At 38.1% G+C, this 20,756-nt stretch overlaps 1 protein-coding gene across 1 annotated transcript in view; it reads right to left on the bottom strand.

Moving 5' to 3' along the window:
• Positions 1–20,756, bottom strand: part of necab2 (N-terminal EF-hand calcium binding protein 2) — a 147,198-nt gene that overhangs the window by 32,596 nt on the left and 93,846 nt on the right. The window contains exon 9 of the mRNA XM_042496124.2: positions 14,855–14,911. Coding sequence (XP_042352058.1) covers positions 14,855–14,911 — 57 coding nt within the window. The remainder of the gene's footprint in view (positions 1–14,854; positions 14,912–20,756) is intronic.

The following is a 20,756-nucleotide window of genomic DNA, read 5'->3' as shown; positions in this document are numbered from 1 at the left end:
GTTTCCATCCTCTACCTTTCTTTACTCCTCATCTCTGTTCTGTCCTCCTCCCTCTTCTCATCCTCCTCTTTGTTCTCATTTCTGTTCTCAGTATCTTTTCTCCTCCTCTGCTTTCTCTTCCTCTATTTGACTTCTTTCTGTTCTTTCTCTTCCTATGTTCTCCCCTCTCTGCCTCTCCTCTCTATTCTTCTGTTCTTTTCTCAAACAGTCACATTTTTTGTGGCTTCTTTTCTTTCCTTTTTAACAAAAAGTCAAACGTAATCTGCTGTAATCTTTGTTTTCTTTGTTTTTTTTTTTTTTTTACCATTCTTCCTCTCTTACTCCTCTGTATGACTTATTTTCTTTTTGAGGAATCAGTTAATAAGACCTCACTGATTACATCACATTATGTTGCTTGGAGATAGTTTCAAATAAAAGGTTTGAATAAATGCATGTAGCAAGAGTAATACAGTGATAACAAACAATGCACAATTTACACAAATAAAAGAATCTGCCTATAAATCTGACTGGACTACTTTAAGGGCTTTTAGTTTTTTGTTTTTTTGTTTTGTTTTGTTGTGTGTGTGTGTGTGTGCGTGTGCGTGTGCGTGTGTGTCAGAGCTTTGATCCTAGGGTTTTTTTTTCCCTCTCCTCTGGATAATTCTCTTGTTTTTGTTGTTTGCCTTCATCCCCTATGACCTTCTGTTGCATTCACCAAAATCTTCTAAACTCATTCTCATTAGTTGTGCTAAAGGGAGCCTACTGTTTTGCTTTATTATTTAAATATGGGTCATAAAATGTGTTACTGTTGCAGAGCAAAAAAAAAAAAAAAAGAAAGAAAAAAAGGGTATGGCTTCATTTGGAAAATAAAAATAAATTAACAGGGCCTTTCGATACAGTTGGGTAAGTAGTCGGCTGGATACACGCCTGCAACAAAATGGTCAATGAAGTCAATTAAAGAGAGAAGGAAGGCAATAAAGGCTATGTCAAAATATATAGAGCCAAAGCAGAGAAACACACACACACACACACACACACACACACACACACACACACACACAAAGAGGAGTTGAGCAAGCTGTCAGTTTTGCAGGGTAAGTGGTCTAAATTGTGTTGCAGCAGTAACAGAGAGAGGGAGGGGAGAGAAACAAATAGCGAGAGAGGGGGAGACAGAGTGGGCTGTGGTTGATTAATGCACGTAGGGGTGGTTATTGAATTTACAGAGAAAATCTCAAGCGCCAAGAACACAAACAGCCACCAGGGAATTGGGGCCATTCAGGGAACAAGTGCCACCATTAATACATCAAGACAAGAGAGACTGAAAAGATCCAGATCTCATCAGAACCCTCTAACCGACAGGACTGTCAGATGTGACAGATTTTGATGAGCCTTTTATGACCCGGTCACGTGTTTCTTTCATATTTCTTAATAATATAGGCTATTCATGCAATGGGAATAAGAAAGCCACAGAAAGCCACCGGTAACTCTCAGCTATGCTACATCAGCTTTTAGCATATCAATTATTAGGACTGTAAACAAACCATTGGTGACAAGAGGAAGCCTCCTCTGGTGTTAAAGAAGAAGGCTGCCATATCAAAAGAATAGAAAAAGTATAAGAAGTAGGTAAGTAATAGGTAAAAGTAATACAATGACAGTTAAAGGAAGGCACACATGAAAACACATGATCACCAACATCAAGTATAAAATGGGAAGTGAGCGATTATTTATTTTACTCAGTAATGGCAATTGTGCAAATGGGCTGAATTACTGCAAATATAAAAAATAGTTAAATAGTACAATACAGCTTGAGCGTGTGTGAGTAATCTACAAATGTGCATCATAATCCTTCAATCAAAATGTTATTTTTGGATTCATGATCTTTTGCTGGTCTGCCATGGTTACCAATAGGTTACCAAATTTGGGGTTGCCCCATCACTTTGAGTAAGTAGGTGGCACACTGCTCTTACATGCAGCCAAGGGACTACAATTTTGTTTTTAATTCCTTCTTATTGGCTGATAGGGTTGTTACTGCTTGTGTTGTGCTATGCTAACTGTTGCACTACTTCCTCAGTATTCAAGTATCAATGCAAGTCATTAGCATAAGCTTTAGCATTAGCAACAGAGTTAGCATGGTAAGCTGGTGTTAGCCAACAGTTAGATCAGTTCAGCTTCCTGTGCTATGCATGTAAAGAGTAATCACAACCAACTGAAAGAGACACCAACAACAAACACACAGCTTAAAGGTCCTTATTTAAAAAAAAATGTGTTACCAAGTGTTTTGTCTGATTTCATCCATTTAGTTTCACCTTCCCACAGAGCTTCCTGGTCCAGTTTTCAAACCAGAGGTGGAAGAATCCAAAGACATTTATAGGGGAGGGGAGACCCAGAATGTACCATATGTAAGCAGTGCAGAGGGGTGTTTCTGTCAGTATGGAGGAAATGCTCTTGTAGGGGCCTTAAATAAATATGCACTCATGCTATTTCTGCGTCAGGATAGATTGATGCACAAAGATGTTTTTGACTGTGATGATTGCATACGTTGATTGATCTGCTGGACTGCTTTACAACACAAAACAGAGCAAGAGGGTGCTCTAAAACAAATGGCATTATGTGCTTTGGCTGTGCAAAATTAGTTTTTATTATAAAATTGCGACACATCACTTATATCAGAGATTCTTCCAAAGACTAATGAGAGAAAAAACAAAAACAAATAAAAAAAATGAAAAAAAAACCCCAAAAAACACTTTTAACATTTCAGCCAACCAAGATCTTTAACAAAAATAGCAATTAATATAACTATTTATTTAAAAAATCCCCATTATCTGATGCCAATGACACCAGCTTATCTTCCTTGGGTCCAAAATTCAGTACATCACATTTATATCATCACATGATGTACACAGGCATGTGTGTGTGATGTACATTAGATTAATCACAAAGACGCTGTGACCAACATCACATCTGTTCTACCTTAATCCCATCACATATGTACCTTAGTTTATGTGACAATAAGTGGTTGTAGAAGTACAACAGTGATGCACATTCAATAACACTGACACAAGTAGTCTTGAGATAAGTCCATGAATTAGCCACAACCCACAAAGCAATTTTTGGTCCTTAAATGTTCTGAAAATGTAACAATGCAACCACTGAATGTTTTGGTAACATCTTCATAGGCATATTTTCTTAAAGTTCAGGCAAAATTCTCTTTAAACATCAAAATATGTTATTTATTTTTATTTTTTTAAATTGTTACCATATCACATTTCATTACATTTTTATCTGGAAAAGGTCTATAATCTTAGTTCTCAATAACATTTTCTGAATGTTTGAAAATGTTCTTCCTTTGTTCTCATGTAACATTGTGGGAACGATTTATAAAGAACATTCAATGATCCGTCGCCTCTCAACATCAACAAAAACATCCTCAGAACGTTGCAGTTATAAATTACGTCTTAGTCAGCATTTAACCTTACAGGGATATCATTTGAAATGATAAACATCCTTAAACAATCTTTGAACATTAGATTAAAATGTTTTCTTTAAAACATTACTGCAACCTGTAGGTAACGTTAGCCAATGTCGTGGGAACGTTCCCTGCTAGCTGGGAAAAGCCATCACCAGAGAACAAGAACAAGTTGCGACCAACACTGGACCACTGATCAGCTGCTGAAGTCTGCAATTGTAAATTACGTCTAAATGAGGATTTACTGCTGGACTGGCATATGTAAATAAAAACAGGTTTTTGAGTAATGCTGTTAATCTTTACGATTACTAGCACTTAAAATGTGAGACATAACAGACACGACTTCTAAACATATCACACTCAGTTTCACACAATAACAGAGTGAGATTTAAATTGCTGCAGTACCTTTAAGTGAGGCTCATGAAGTCCTCTAACGGTTTATTGTAACAAATCCTGCAGCAATTTAACACTTTTCAGGGATATTCCCTATCAACAGAACAGGTGTATTTTTGCCAGAAGGAGAAAAACTCTTTCCTCCCTCCGCTGGGAGGTCAGAGGTCAAACTGTGCTGTAGAGCCTAAAGTTGGCAGGGATTCATCTTGCTCCATGACGCTGCATCAGGGGAGGCATTCTTGCTATAGAGCTCTGCAGCTACACTTGTCTCTGTGTATTGTTCAGCACCCCGCTGCCCTCCTGCCCTCCTGCCTCTGTTAAGTTTTGATGTGGTTTAAGCTGCAGGTCTGAGTGCTCTGGTAAATTCTGCAAATTTTCTCGCCAATCACTGTACTCTTTAATATTTCAAGTATTTCACCACTGGAGGTTGACCTCTCTCGGATGCTTTTTCATTCTCAATAATTCACTTAGTGTGCCATAAATATAGACACGAATGCTGCCAAGGTTTCACCCTCTGCAACAGTCACGGCATTCTTTGATACTGAAACATCAATCTGAAGCCAACAACGAATCATTTCTCAATCTTCTGAGTCATTTCTTTTCTACGATTTGATAACTTTCAAACATTGACAGCAATGCTAGTCCAGTGAAACTTCCACTGATGGCCCAAGGGCCATATCGAGCCCCTGATAGGATGCCAGGTGGCCCTCCGACTATTTTCTAATTCACAATAGAAATAAAGTTATTCACACTGGGAATTGTTTTTGTACTATAAGTATACATAAAGTGCACAAAACAGCATTAAAATAGAGCTTGTTTATCAAAAAAGTGCCAGTGGAGGAAACCACGCACACACTGACAGAGGTCCTTGCTAAGCCCCTAATGTCCTTAATCCATGTCCAAAAATCTGATAAATATGCAGAAACGCCAAAAACATTTCAAAATCAGAGAAACGCCCTAAAATCCGAGGAATGTCCTAAAATCCTAAAAATTACAAAAAAACCCAAAAAACTTAAAAATCTGAGAAATGTGCAGAAAACCTCAAATCTTCAAAAAATCCTAGAAACATCTCAAAATCAGACAAATGTCCTAAAATCCTAGAAATGTCCTAAAATCTGAGGAATGTCCAAAAATACTAAAAAGTCATTAAATCTGAGAAATATCCTAAAATCTGAGAAATGTCCTAAAATCCTAGAAACATGTATGGGGCTGCTGCAACTGGCCCTTGGCCTCCTATCATTTTCTAAAAGTGGCCCCCAAGCAAAGCACATTGAGTATTCCTGGACTAGTCATATTAAATCTTGCAGGGCTGGAAAATACCTGCTATACCCACGACTCTTTCTGTGATTGCTTTATAGTGTGGCTTTAATCATTTCCTAAATAAATAAAAATGCCCCAGTGAGAATAGCTTGTATTATTGAAGTTAAGAGTTTTGTGAATTGGAGAGAAGAAAAGACTTATTTGGAGCTAATTTTAACCATAAAAGCAAACTGGACCGTAATTTGCTTTTTGGGAGACGTAGCGGTGGTTGTTTTTAGAGACACAGTCAGAATAGGAGGATGCGAGGGATTCTCTCCACACAGACATGTTCACCAGCGATGTGTTCTTGTTCAAAGCAGCTTAAATCAACTGCTCCACTGGAGTGCATCTGCAGGCTTCAGGAAGCCATATGTAAGACTGCTAAGACCTTTCAACGCATCATAGAACTGCAATTAAGATTAGTGTAAAACCCAAACAGACAAAATTACAAATATAGATATTTTTTGACTAAAAGGTTTTTTTTTTAAAAAAAAAAACAACTAGAAAATATAACGCAACAATAGTGACAATGTGGGAGGAAACTTTTGAGATGCTGTTATGCTTTTAAATTTTTTTATTGTTGGACAGAGCACGGCTATGTTTTTCGAGTCTTCGTGCTATAAACTAAGCTATTCAGCTGCTGGCAGTAGATTTATATTATGTGTAGCTTACAGTGATATCTGCTCAGTACCTAATGATAAAAAAACGTTAATTGTTCTTTACAACATTTATTGCACCTCTGTCTGTCCTGGGAGAGGATCCCTCCTCAGTCGCTCTTCCTGAGGTTTCTAACAATTTTTTTTTCTCCTATTGAATTTTTTGTTTTTTTTGCGGGGAGTCCAATGTTTAATATGATGTTAATGAATAATAATAATTTGCCACCACAATTCAGAGCCTAATTTTCCAACTCTGCCTTTTCAAAAAAAATGACATAACTAAAGAACATGTAAATGATCATTCCTATATTACAATTTTACATTACAGAATGAACCCTCAGCTGAATTATGTGTACAGCTGGAACAACAAAGCAACATTATGTGCAGCTCACATGTATTAGCGGTAATGTGGGACCTATTTTACACTTGGGTCTCCATCTCGTCTGAGTCAGCACCGGTGCTGTTTGAGAATTATGGATAATTCAAAGAGCAGACCCGTCTGAGCGAGAGCTGCTGTAGAGTGCACGACTCGTTCAGACGGTAATATCCATATTTATAACCTCTTGATTTATTTTTAATAAGGATCCTGAATGTCCATCTGTGAACTTCGCCTTCTCCTCTCAGCCCCGACTGTCTGTTCCACTTATCTACTACTTATCGGAGCATACATTTTGTATTTAAACCCTATGCGGGAGCTCTTACTCATTAATCACGCAGTAGTAATTTGATTTATTTTCTTTGCTCATCCCGTTTCTTTCAGCTCTAATTTTCTCAGTATTCTCTCTTTTGTGTCTCAGCTGACTTATTTTTAAATGCCGTCTTGTCGCCTCTTCTTTGTTTTCACACACATTCTTTTCATTAATCTGTTATAGTTTTTTAATTGGTCTGTTCTGCTAATGGTTTTGGAAAGAAGTCAGTTTTGTCTGTCTGGTTGTTGGCAAGCTATGGTAATGTTTGTAATGTAAAGTGTTACAGAAAATTAGGCTGAAATGTGACATTCTCCCTGAGGATTAGTTTCACAGCTAGAGAGCGGTGCAGGAATGAGTGCTGAAACATGGATATGAGTTAGCATTTTAGCACTGCTGCTTCCCTCGTTTTGAAGTCAGTTTGGTTTGTGGTTAGAAGCCTGAAACAAGGTCTTTGGTTAACATTTTTAAGCTTTTAGGAGTCTTTAAAAAAGGCAGTTTCTGACAAGTTGCTAAATGAGACTACAGAACATCACAATACCGACTTGTTGTGGTGGCAGTAAGTGAGTTCCCATTACAGATTTTTTTCAAATCGCCTAAAATACCAACTCATGTGACCATTAAAATGATTTATTTTTTCAAAATGGGTGTTTTTTTTTAAATTGATTTGTTTCCATAAGGCGTATTTTGTATTTGCAATTTGAATTTGCGCAATTTTAGGGTTAATAGAAACTGTGCGCCCTTACACATGAGGAAAAGTAGCCTAACTTGTTAATTTTAAAAGTACAGCTTTTAGTTTTGCTGCTTAAATATTTGCTGCAGTTACATTACTGAGCGCATGGAAACGATAACAATTATTGCAAGCAGCCTGTTTAACTATTTAAGTAGATAATTAAAGAAAACATTCATACATCAATATAATACATACTTTTAAAAGGCAGCATAGCCTACAGGTAGAGGGGGAGTGAAATGTCCACGGGGGTGTGGTTCTCTAAATCGGAGCAAATAATTCATTCAGGTGTGTGGCGTACACTTTAAAAAGACACTATTTGTTTTCACCTAAAAAAAAGTTCAGTGTTAAGACTACCTTAAATTTTTAAGTTGACTAAATTTAAAAAGACAACTTAAATCAGTACAAAAAACCTAAAATGTTAAGGCAGCAGGGAAACGTTTTTAAGTTAAAAACAAAAAGTTTCTTTTTACAGTGTATGCACAGATTTAGATATTGTCAGAGCCGATCCGCACATTACTAATTATCATACCGGTGCATATAGTATATAAAACAGTGTATAGCCATATATATTTTATTGTGCGAAGCACTAAAAATGTTTGAATGAAAAGTAGGTTAATATTTAAAGAGATATATATACATTTTTAACTATATACTGAACACACAGAAACAAACACTTATTTCTATCTACCTTAACAATTATATATTCTCTCTCACTCTATCAGCTGTGTGTTATGCCTCTTTAAAATGTCAAGGCCAAAAAGACTTAGGATACACTTGCATATCCTCACTTACAGCTCCCCTGGTAAGCCTCCTCGCTCCTTAATGTGCATTTTGGGAATTGGGACGTCCTTCAAGATGGAGCTCTAAGGTCTATTTCCATGTCACAAGCCGGAGGAACGAGGAGGCACGAAATCGGGAAATGGGAAAGGCCTACAGTCTTGGTGGATAATACTGTATGCGCTAGTGGGCAAATCTACAATATCCAGGTCAGCTGTTCAGCATCACTGTATTCAAGAGATATTTTCTTGGAAGATCAAACCCTGGAGACGAATGATAATTTGGAAGCTTTGCAAGAGGGAGAATACTTGAGTGTTGGCGTAGGTTTGTGCTCTGTGCTGAGTGCTTTTCTTGTTAATTATGTGTTTTGTTTAAATAAACATGGCTGTGCAACGATGCTGTACACAATAATGAAAAAGAGGAGCAAAAAATGAAAAATTTGTGTTGTTGAGATGAAGACAGAAACACCTCAGGTGCAATTAAAAACACCCTTAAAAAACAGAAACATGCTCGTGTCCTTTTGGCCTTTTCTTTTTCTCGTTCCCTCTCCTCATTTCTTCTATCTCAAACGTATTACTCTGTAATCTGCCCCTTTATCCCACTCACCCCCATATACATCTTCTTTTTATTTTTTCTGTATTCCATCGGCGTCTTTTATTGCCTCTGTCCCCGTTTCTGATGTGCCTTCAGAGGATCAAAAGACTGACAAGATACAGTGGATGTGATTAATTTACCTCCTTCACATGACAGAAATCATTGTCGGCCACCTACTCAATGCTCACGAGTGTCCACTACAAATAAAATGCACATGCAAATTCAGCTCCACAACTGCATTTTCTCTGTCTCTTATACAGTATATGATGTTATTATGATCCCCTGTGTGGTGATATGGCTCACCGAGGCGTCTTTGTGCGGAGAGGGGGGATGATTGCTTTGACAGAAAGGAGAGGAGGTGACGGGTAATCAGGTTTGAGTCTTTCCTCTGGTGAAGAATGGAGGGTCGAGGGGGATGGATTGAGCCGTGGGAGGAAGGGTGAAATTATGTAAAGGTGAAGAGGAGCATGACCTTGTTAAAAGTAATCTGTGTTTAGAAGCAGGAGAGAGGGAGGTTACCGAGGAACACAAGGCTCCAGGGGTGATGATGATACACCGGGCTGAGTGGTGAGAGGGCGAGATGAAGACACAAGACAAGAAGGTGAAAGGTGGATGGTAGAAGAATTAAAGGAAAGTTTCATTCAGTGTTAGTTTTGTGAGTTTAGGAACAAAAAAAATCTGATTTCTTAACGATTTCCACATAGATTCAGAAACATAGGCCTCATTTCTACTGCATAACAAACACCTGCTAACACCTGGCTTTTTACACCCAGGTCAAATGACTGCAGTAGACATCGCCTCTGGCTCCAATCGGCATTGATGGAAACAGAGCACCTGGGTGAACATGCTAATTTCAGCTCTTTAACCGGCAAGATGCAATGATGAGCCAGGACTAATTATCATCCATCTCCTCCTAAGCGGTGCCAGAAAATCGATGCAAGTTAGTCAAAGAGAGACTGAACAGGTAAGAGAGAGATAAAGAAAAGTAACCACAAAAACCTTTTGCAAACCTCTGTCCATGCTGCTTTCTACTGTTTACCTTCTTTCCGGCCCGTCTTTGACATCAGACACACACACAAATAGAGCACCAGAATGGATAACTCAAAGAGCAGGCAGCCAGCTGCTTCTTTCTAAGAAGCCAAGAACACTATCAGGAGACAACCTGTCACTTAAAGTATCCCGCCCTCAATGAAGCGTAACTTTAAGCAATAATAAAATGTAAACAGGTGAGTTATATAAAAAACCCTTGTTAATGGGAAAATTAGCTACAGAGAACAAAACTGATCCTTTTTCCTTTTTCCTTTGATTTGCACCAGGCTGTAAACATGTTTATTTTTCTGTAAAGTTGGAGGTACACAGGGATTGACTAGCTCTTGGAGCCAGCCTCAAGTGGCCATTCAAGGAACTGCGATTTTTGGCATTCTGGCTTCATTTTTCAGCCCTGGAGGTTGCAGCTTGAAGCAAGGATTTGAAAGTTATCTCGTATGTGCAGTCCAGAACACTCCATGACCTGATGGTGGAGTAGCTTCCTGCATTAGTTCACTGCAGAGTAGGCAATCCTATCAGTAAATTCCTGTGTGTAATTAGCTATTGCTCCGTGTAAAGTTGATATTTTCATGTTACCACTGCATGTGCTATAATACTGACCTAAATCTTTTTTTTTAATGGGAATCAAAAATTAAAAGAGGTGAGTAAGTGTACCGAGGTTTAAGTGAAAAATGGAGTTGAGGATCAGCTTTAAAAGAATTAAAAGAGCTTCCTCCAAAGTGCATCTAAGACAGTAAAGTGAATCCCACTGTATGGCTACGCCACACTTTGAACGGTCACTATGTACTGCAGGGCTGTTATGAATGCAGATCAAATGCTAAACTCAGGATGTATCTTACAGCTACCGATGAGTCACACATGATCTCGAAACCTGAGTGTTTTTGTAAACAGTTAATAGGTTTTCATATGCTGTTCATATAGCCTGTTTGTACACCTGAAATTGAGATGAAGCTCCTGCTACATTAGCATGGGAACTGAATCCAGTGTTATCCCTGTCAGTGTGAATGCACAACTATGTTTACCTCAAAGACAAAATTTTCCCTGCAGGTTGCTTTAACTTGGTTTTTGTACTGTAGATCAACAAGCAACCAAACAGACCCAGGAAATGAAGGTAATTGCTGAACTAGGCAAAAAAGCCTTTAATGTGCTCTTGCAATACACCGAAGGACCTGAAATTATTAGGGCTGGTCACTATAGAGAGTGAATTTTAAAGGGTTAAGTAAATAGCATCCTTGGTCAATATGATTGCATTTAAAGACATACGCAGAATTTAAAACAAACAAACCAAAAACCCTGAGACTCACTTGCTGTGTACCCCAGTGACATTATTTTTTTCAGTTTTGCCTCAAAGTGTTTTTTTTTTTCTTTTCTTTCAGACTGTGCCCGCAATGACTAAGCTTTCCTGCTTTCAAATAAATGATTTTTACTGGTTCCTCAAATACATTTTCCTGTTTCTTACTTTTGTACTTTTGGTGGCAAATTTTTCATACATTAATCAATTATAACTATAAAATGGACAGATGCTTTGTTGCCTATTCATCTTTATTAGTTCACAGTTTTCAGCTATAGACTGAGAAAAATATAATTCAGTTCACTCCACAGCCCAAACGCCACTGTGGGCAGCCTCCGGCAACTTTTAAGGTGGAATGTTTTCTTGCATGTTACTCAATTCACCAGTTCACAATATTAATGTATCGACACCTTAAATATCAATATGAGAACTTTGACAAGTCCATGATTTTTTATTGTCTCCCTTGGATGGCATTTATTTCAGCAAAGAGTGGATCTTCATGCGTTTAAAAAATATATGTGAATTGTGACCAAATTGTGAGAATGCATAAATTCTAATCTGTGTCGGAGTGTTGCTCTGGTGCTGTTGCCTAAGAAGGACTCAATGCACAAACATGCTATTTTTGAATATCACATCAAGAGAGACTCTCGCTCCAGCCTATTCTTTCCTGTTCTAAAAAAGTCAGCGTGCAACCCCGTTCTGTGGACGAAAAACGAGGCGCAGATGTTCCTCTGCATCACCAGTGAAGAGGAAATACAGCGAGAGCTGGATGGAGCAGCAAGTGACAGAAAGCCTGCCTCGATTTAAGTGGAGCAGTGAAAACACTTAACAGCTCAAAGAACATGTCCATATAGGTTTTAAAGTTACTGTACCAAATGTTTTTCAAGGAAACATGGCTTAATAAGCGTTGTTTGTCAGGAGCTCTACGAGTGTTTCTTTGAGATGCAAATCACAGCTCAAAACTTCTCCCTCTCAGTGCATACGAGCAGTCTCTTAGAATAACCTCTCTGCATCTGTGCCCATGACAACTGGACAGTTTAGTCAGGGCTCTCACTGCTTGCCGGCAGCTAATGGGGAGGCATAAATGGCCCGACTGCTGTGGAAAAAAGTGCAATAGGTGATTATTATAGTAGTCTCCTGCAGGCAGAAGATTTGTTTCAAACGCTTTCAGGCACAGATGCATTTTAATGATTGAGTTATCTTTCAGCCACACGATCAGCAGCATGGTTCCAGCCTGGCAATGTTGGTTGGTTAGTCTACTATTTTGGTTCAGACTCAAGTTTCGCCACATCTATTGGATCCATTGCTATTAAATTTTTGACTTCCGTGACAGCCTGACATCCTCTAATGTCATCACAAGTGGTTTGGTTCAGACAGGTTCCTCTAACTGGTTTCCCACGCATTCATTTATTTCTGGGCAGCTCACCAAGATTAAAACATCTGCCACCACAACACAAGAAGATTTTTTATTTTATGGAGTTTGATTGTTCATAAGGAGCATTGTTTAAATATAGATATTTTTCAGTTTCACATTAAATCTCCGGGAGCACAGAGCATACTCTGGGCACAGATGGAGCAGCAGAACTTCAGATGAATTGAAAGTGATATGTAACCTTTTAATCTGCTGGGTCTAAAAGTTTGCATTCATTCACTGCAGCTGCTCCTCTCATCCATCGATATGATCTGATCAGCTGTGACTGGATTGCCAGATCAATTAACCACCCTGCAAGTGACAAACTGCTGCCAAGGGGGAGAAAAAAAAGAACTCATGGAGAGATCCACAAAAAAACAACAAAAAAACACTGCCCTAGGATGAACTGTAATAACTTTTCATTTAACACCATCATCAGATCAAACTTTCTGTCTAGTACTTTGATAGCAAATATAAATATTGTTTAGCAAATTACCTTCAAGCTATTTCAAATTAGCAAGTCTTAGCATGCTAACATGCAAAACTAAGATGGTGCAACAGCTTCACAGAGCCGCTAGCATGGCTGCAAACTGATAATTTTGATACTTTTGGCAATAAATGCTATCTCAGGATACACGATATTGGATTTTTTGCCATTACCCGAATTACTAATATGCCAATATAAAAACAACGCATTTGGCCAATGACCAAATTTTAGTGGTCATCATTCTCTTTTGTAGTGGATTGACATTATAGTCTTATTGGGATGGCCCACCAGCAGACGGAGACATAAAATACAATGCTCTTAAATGTAATTATTATTTATCCATTGCACAAAATAAGAAAAATACTTAAACTTAGGGTTGTTATTTTGTGTATGTGCACTTTGTCTACTAAAAAAACAAACAAACAAACAACCAAAAAACAGTAGGTGATATCAGCACAAATTAGCATGTTGGCCAATTCCAATATTTCATGTTAAAGCCAACATCTGCTGATACCAGTGGTGTACCAGTGTTATACAACATCCCTAATACGATCATTTCTTTTATTTCCAATAGAGGCATCATTTTACAGTTTTTTTGTTTTTTTTATTTGCTGCGTTTCATGTTCTTTATTGTGAAGCATATCTGTTTTGATAACTGTGCCATAAACTGAATTATTGATGAGTTTTCTGACGTTGAGATCACAGGTACATGTGTTGAATTAGTAATATGTGTGCTATACATAGCCACAGCCGAGAGCAATGGCTGCTTTTAATAATTGCTGCTATGGCATTGTTGAAGTACCTTGCTGATGTGGCTCAATCGGCAAAGCTGAACTTCCTGCTGTTCTCTCTGTTGACAGGTCTGATGATTGGTGAGATGCAAACGGATAATTAAGTGTGGGTTTTGATTCCTTTTTGGCTAAAAGTGGGCATGGAGATGACGCTTGTACATGTGTGCCCATTTCCACAATGATTGAAAATACAAAATCATGCATACATACCATTCTGATGGAAAGGTCACATGCATATTTCTGCCTTTGTGCTATGTAGTGAATCTAAACAGTCTTTTTTTGTAGTGATAGTTTATGTGAAAAGAAATGGATATATTTTTCCATTTCTCTCTTGTTCTGATGTAAACATATTGTAACTTTATACTGGCGCCAGCACTTGGTCAGCCTGTTTCATAAGCAAGAATCGATGTAGTGAACTGCAGCATCTAAACCACTTCCAACATATATGACCGACACCTTGCAGTTCTTGTTAGTGCACTTTCTTTACCCATCTCATGTATCTTCTATGCATTACAGAGTGTTTCCAGTAAAGTGCATGTGAATACAATAAATCTGTATTTCTCGAGGACACAGATTGCTTATAGCTTTTTGCAGGCATTCAGACCTGCAAGATAGCTTTTGGCTCTATTTATTGCACTTTTATCTTTACTTCCAAGTGCTGTATTTGACAGCGACCTCGGGTGAAATCTTATTGGAGAGTAGTGTCAAATAGTAAAGCTTCTGTAACTGAAATTTTTCTGATTTATGATTCAGTTCAAATACAACCCGAAAAGAAACAAACCCACATGGTGCTCCTGGATTTTTGTATTGAATCATTGATCATAATCACAGAGAGTATCATACATGCTGAATATGTTTCCAGGCCAGCTGATATGTTCTTTTCTCTGCGGGTGTTAGATATTGTAAGATAGTGTGTGATTCTTCCTGAGAATACTCAGCGTCTATAAATTATTCAGGTCTAGACAACAAAACAAAACAAGCACCTTTCCTGGGAAATAATTCAAAAGACCAGCACCCATAGGACAGGCACTGAGACCTGGTTTATTTTTGGATGCCGCTGGTCATGCAGGAGTGCTGTCCCATGTTAATTACATCAGAAAGTCATGTTACAGCCTTGTAACACTCAGCCTGAGGTGCTGCTGCAGTGGATGTTGGCCTTTGTTAGGCAGCAGTAAGTGATGCTGCACCTGGGGCTGTGTGTTGCAGTGTAATGTACAATGGTTATTCATTTAGTGTCTACTTACTGCGCTGGTAGTGCCATCTGTGTCTGTTAGCCTCTGGTGCAGATCAAACCAGACTGTCTGCAAAGGAGAAGCACAACAACAACAAAAGCGCCAACATGTCAATCAACGAGACCAACTACAGCAACTACTACAGCCACAGATTGAAGCAGACATGAGTCACTTACAACGAGAGGTGCTAGTGGACACGCTGAGAGCAGACATGAAAGCAGAAATGCCTTTTAAAGATGAAAATAAAGTTCAGCAGGGAATATGGGTGGAGGGTTCAGGGAGGAGGCGGATGCATGCCAATAAGATAAGCCCGAAATGAAACAGAATGACTCATATCAGCATAAAAGAGATAAACATACAACACTGAAATGCCAAATCTAATTGAAAATTATGATGCATGAGCTAAAGATTGTTTTTTTGTTTTGTTTTGTTGCAAAATACAGGGTTCCCTCACATTTTCATGGAATTAAATTTCAAAACTTTTCCATGACTTTTCTTTTTGTGATCAATTTTTATTGCGTTTAAATGTAAGTATATAAATATATATCTCATGCTTTGTGTTTACATTTAAATGATTAGTAAATAAAGAAATAAGCATTTTTAATAATCATTTAACTGCTTAATATTCAATGACTTTTCAAGGACACAATATTTTTTACTTGGCTTACTTGAACAAAGGGTCAAAATAATGACAAGCATTTGTTACATATCGATTAATATTAGAATTATGTCAGAAAATACATTTGCTATTATTTTACATTACATTACACACAACAAAATTCCATGACTTTCCAAAACTTTTAATGATTTTCGCTAATTCAATGACTTTGCACACACAGCTTGTATGATTATGCGGTTTGTTTGAATTTGCATTTCACTTAAGAAATAAGTGTTGTTTTGGTGATAATTCTCACTATACACCGTATGCTTGTTGCATTGGCACCTATGCCTAAATATATACAGTATATTAAAAAAAATGGTTAGAATAATATGGTGGAGAAAAGGTCATGAATTTTTCTCCTAGTCACTCTGGGAGGCTATAGGAAAAAATATTTATGGCTTCGGGGAGGGTCAAGATTTAAAAAAAAAAAAAAAAAAATCACATTTATAAGCCACTTATAAATGAGTATAGTCCCTTAGCTGGACATGCTAATGTTTGCAGCTCACGTAATCCGTTTCTACCATTGTGGCCCTTGTGTTTTTGGTTTTAGAAAGGCTTAAAAAAAGACACCACCCTTCAAGCACCTGAGATAATGAGTTTTTCTCTGATTACATCCCTATGCTGCTTCGGGATTTTAATGAAAGGTCAATTATTCACATTCAAGACTTCAGTGAAAGGGCACAATAAATAGTTCAGATAGGCCCCCACTCTTGAGACAAGACGTACTTAAAGCCAGGTGGGCTAATATTACAGTGTGTTTATGTGTGTGAGGATGATGAGACATTGATTTCTAGTGTTCTCTCCTGCTCTCAATGCCTGTGAGTCAGAGTTATATAAACCTGTTCTAATAAATCACAGGAAGCGCTGCAGGTTTCTGTCACCAAGGTGACTGATGAGTATCACTATTGCTACTGTGAATGAATAGTGTCTGCTTCGCTTGCAGGCCAACTGAGATTTCTACCCAACGCAGCAGGGAGAGTGAAGGCAGTGGGATCTGACACAGTGGGCAGGGGACACACACTCACACAAATACACACACTTGTACTGTAAAAGCCACCAGAAACATACTGAGCTGTAAGATTAATCATTTAAGCCTAATGTGACACAGCCTGGTGCAGCTGGACTGAAATGGAAGGTGCTGTGTGTTGTTGGTTGTTCAGCATATAAAAGACTCAGAGGTTAAGACTCTCAGTCTGCTCTCTTTTTTAGTGCAGAACCTAAACCCTTTATTATATGTCAAACACAGTTTCAATTTTCCAAGGAAGACATGTTGTTTTGTGAAAAAAAAGACATAACATGAATAATGGCTGCATCCCTTTAAACCTGAATTAATGGACTTTTTAACATCTTTTGCTTATTTACACATCCAGCACTCTAATTTTTAACTCTATTCACTGATCAATGAGAACAATATCTAGCTTTTAAGCTGCAAAAAGATCTACCACTAGCTAGTTGCTACCGTGTTCTGCTGTTTGGTGCTATGGAAGTAGTGTACAGTTGGTTTTCAAGCTTTTTCACTGACAATTCCAATCCAAGGCCTTTAAGATTAGTATCTGTCCATACTGAGTGTGATCCGGCACAAATGTTTACTAAAATTATGATTAAACATAAAGCCTGCAACATCAGACCCAATCACATATGTGAATAAGTTGAGAACCATTCATTTCATTTTGTTTTCCGACAGGAGAAATTGACGGACACAGACCAAAATGCCTCCGGATGCCTCTAGATATACTTACAAAAAAACATAATTTACAACCAGTCAACAAAATGTGTGATGTAGTGCTGGGCTGGGGCGGTGCCTGGTCCATTTTCAAGCAGAAAAAAATGGAAGCCTGGTAAAACACTTTCTCAAATTACAAATAAACTGCACACCACAATAGGAAACAGGCAATGCAGTGACAGAATCTTGAGTTCTATTTGATGCTTAGTTTGACAGTTTGATCTGAGTTTTGTGGGCCAGGCATGTTGCGCTGGACGGAGCAGAGACCGGTGCTGCTGCTCTGTCAATCATTGTATCAAACCTGCCGTATATTAGATAAGCGGTTGTAATGCCTGCCCAGGATCTGGCCGGGCGGAAATCTGTTTGAATGGAAGGAGGACCAGATGCATCTGCCAGAGCAAATGAAACACAAGCTTCATGCAGATTCCTGTGGTTCCCGGGCTCCAAAAATGTGTCTGAAACACTAAAATAACACATGCAGCCTTTTTAATTCTGCGAAGCTCCTTTTTTACAAGGTACTATTTGATCCACTTCATTTCATGATTCAAAACCATAATGCTGTACGCTTTCATATTAATATATGGCCGCTTAAACAGTCCACTCTTGGTTGCTCATTAGTGTTAAAGAGTGATGCTCTTTTACTTTATAAACATTTGTCAGTGCAGACACAGAAACCGGCAACTGCCAAGTTTAATGTTGGCCTGCCAAGTAACTCATGAAATCTGCATTTATTAGCAACAGCTTTTTAAGACCTATACTGCTGCTGACAATGTTTGTTTCGGTAACTTGTTAACTCATCAGTCAGTGCCGGCTTAAAAGAAGCTGCTTTCTGAATGTTTCATACACTGCTATTTGTTATTAAACTGCCATAAAAATCCTATAAAATAAAAAAAGCTTCGAGATCTGCCATTTCAGGACAGTAAAGGTAAAGTTATCAAGGCCAGGATGATATTTTGTTACTGCAAAAGGAGAACAAAGCTGCATCACTTTGCCTGACAGTGTTCAGCCCCGGGATCACCTATACGAGATGTGCTACTACAATCAAAAGCTATCATCCTGAGACTGATTCTTCCAGGTGAGAAACACATTTTCTTGTCTGTGGCACCCGGACGGCAATAAATAATCATATTTTGTAACCAAAAGAACAAACAAACTCCCAGGGGAGTGTTGAGGAAGACAGCGGGGGAATGTGAAAGTGAGACCGAGCAACAGAGGCAACATGAATTTGCCACTTTTTTTTTCCTTTGCAGGTAACAGGATTTCCAGTGTGTTAGCACAGTGCAAAGAGGCCAACACAGGGCACTATTTTCATCTCGCCAGGCATCACTCAGTGTGTAGCTGGCTTATTATTCATTCAGTAAACAATTCATGATTCACTCTGACGCAGTGTGATAATATCATTTCCTATTTCAAGACTCCTACACAGTCTTAATACTGAAATCCAGGTAATACTTGGCCAAACAGAGCGACAGAGACAAAGCCACATTCAATACGCATCTTCAAAGCCACATTTTCCTTTGATATGATTACTGCAGTGTACTGTCTGGCCTTCTAGAAATGTAATCCAGCAGAAAATGTCTACTCATTTGCTTTTCTTCAGCTCTGATTATTCCGAGAACAACATAAAAGTTTGGTGACCTACTTTCTTTTCGATGTACAGTGTTTTTCTGCTGTTCTCTATTGTCACTGGAAGAGTAATTCTGGGTGTTATTTGTTGTTTTCACAAAGAAAAGAACATGAAAGTGCAGCAGCCTTAAATTAAAAGTGTGACAAGGTAATGCTTTAAAATAAGCCATGATGTTTCAATTTATTTTTGTCTTTGATGTGTTTTAGGTTTGTTCTACAGTATTTTATTATCATTTCAAAAACATACACTGACTGCTTTATATCTACAGGTGTAAGGGTGAACCCCCTTAGGCTTTGTACCTTTGCAACCGCAACAATGTGCATTGTAATAATAATGATAAAGGACTCAAAAAAGTCCACATATAAATGAAAACATGAGTTATTTCATTGCAATATTGACACTGTACTGTTTCCCCATTTTTTGCATAAGACTGGCTGTAATTTAATATAAAATTACATTTTTTTACGCAGATGACACTATTTTGTATAGTTGCAAACTCCAGTCACATGAAAACCTCACACTGTCTTTGATGAAAGTGTTTTTGCTCCCTTGTCTTGGTGACAGCTACAGAGTCACCAAAAACTAGACTATATTATAAACCTGGGAGATTTTGAAAATATGATTAAGGACTTCTTGACCACTGAATGCACATGTCTGGCTACCCAATGCTGCTAATAATAGTTGTAATAATAAATAATAAATAAAGTAATAATATATGTTTTAGTGCAACAAGCTATCCATGCAATCTTCCTCATTATCCATCTTAGCACTGCTACTTTTTTATATATGCACTGTTTTAGTATTTGCACTGTTTTACTATTGAATAATGTGTTTATTATGTGGGGAATGGGTTAGTGTGTGTGTTATGTGTGCAGTGCACATGTCATGTTTACTTACTTATTTATTTTAATTGCACTGATCAGGAGTAGCACTCCAAATTTCACTGTATCTTGTACAATGACAATAAAGCTTTTTATTCTATTATATTTATATTTGTACTTGTAAAGCCTCTTTGAGTATTTTGAAAAGCGCTATATAAGTAAAATGCATTATTATTATTAGCATTATTATATTTTGTTTCTGGGACAATGCTTGGAGCTCACTTGAGGATGTTGCTTTGGATTTGGCTCGTTGATGAGATGTAAAAAGAATTAAATGAAATCGTCGTCATCTCAATCTTTTCATTTGCAAACTTCAAGCTTCAATTAATCACTGGATATTTTTCTGCAGAAAAAAAACCAAACCAAACAAAACACTAAATAAATCATTCCTAAGGAGATCTAATCTCCGTTACTGTCTAAACAGGTAAAAATCAGCTCTGACTGTGTTTAGTCATCCGTGAGACGCTGTGCCTTTGTGCCACAGTCACTCGAAACAAGTCAGCCTCTGAGTGGAGTAATGGACTCTCAGGAGGGCATCGGGGTCACAGGTGATTATCGAACAATTGTTTGGTGGAAGGCATTTCAATCATTTCTTCTACAGTAGAGGTGAACCGACTGAGTGGAACAGTTCAACTTAAACCTGGGCAATTTGTTAGAAGTATATCGAATTAGCATCTTGGGTTAAGGGGTGCAGGTTGTTTCTTAACTGGCGTCATGGTTTGAGACACAGGTCTATTCACACAAACAGCTATTCCACTATAAAAAAAGCATGATCAAACATGTACTCTCTCTCTCTCTCTTCTCCTCATTTTGTATTTTCTCTCAGTGATTCCCCTCCTCGTCCTCCTTCATCACTGGCAGCACATTGTGTTTATTCTTAGCTCTTTCTGCTGTAGTGGCCCGATCTCCCAAAGACAGCTGAGTCTGCTGGGGCTCCATTAGCTTTAACATGTTCAGTACTGGGCGGGACGGAGGCAATGCAGAGGAACGGAGAGACAGAGCAGGGAGGGAGGGGGAGGAAT

This window comes from Plectropomus leopardus, chromosome 7 (assembly GCF_026936395.1).
Source record: "Plectropomus leopardus strain MGB_pleo_1.0 chromosome 7, ASM2693639v1, whole genome shotgun sequence".
NCBI lineage: Eukaryota > Metazoa > Chordata > Actinopteri > Perciformes > Serranidae > Plectropomus > Plectropomus leopardus.
This window is presented reverse-complemented; position numbering and strand designations above follow the sequence as displayed.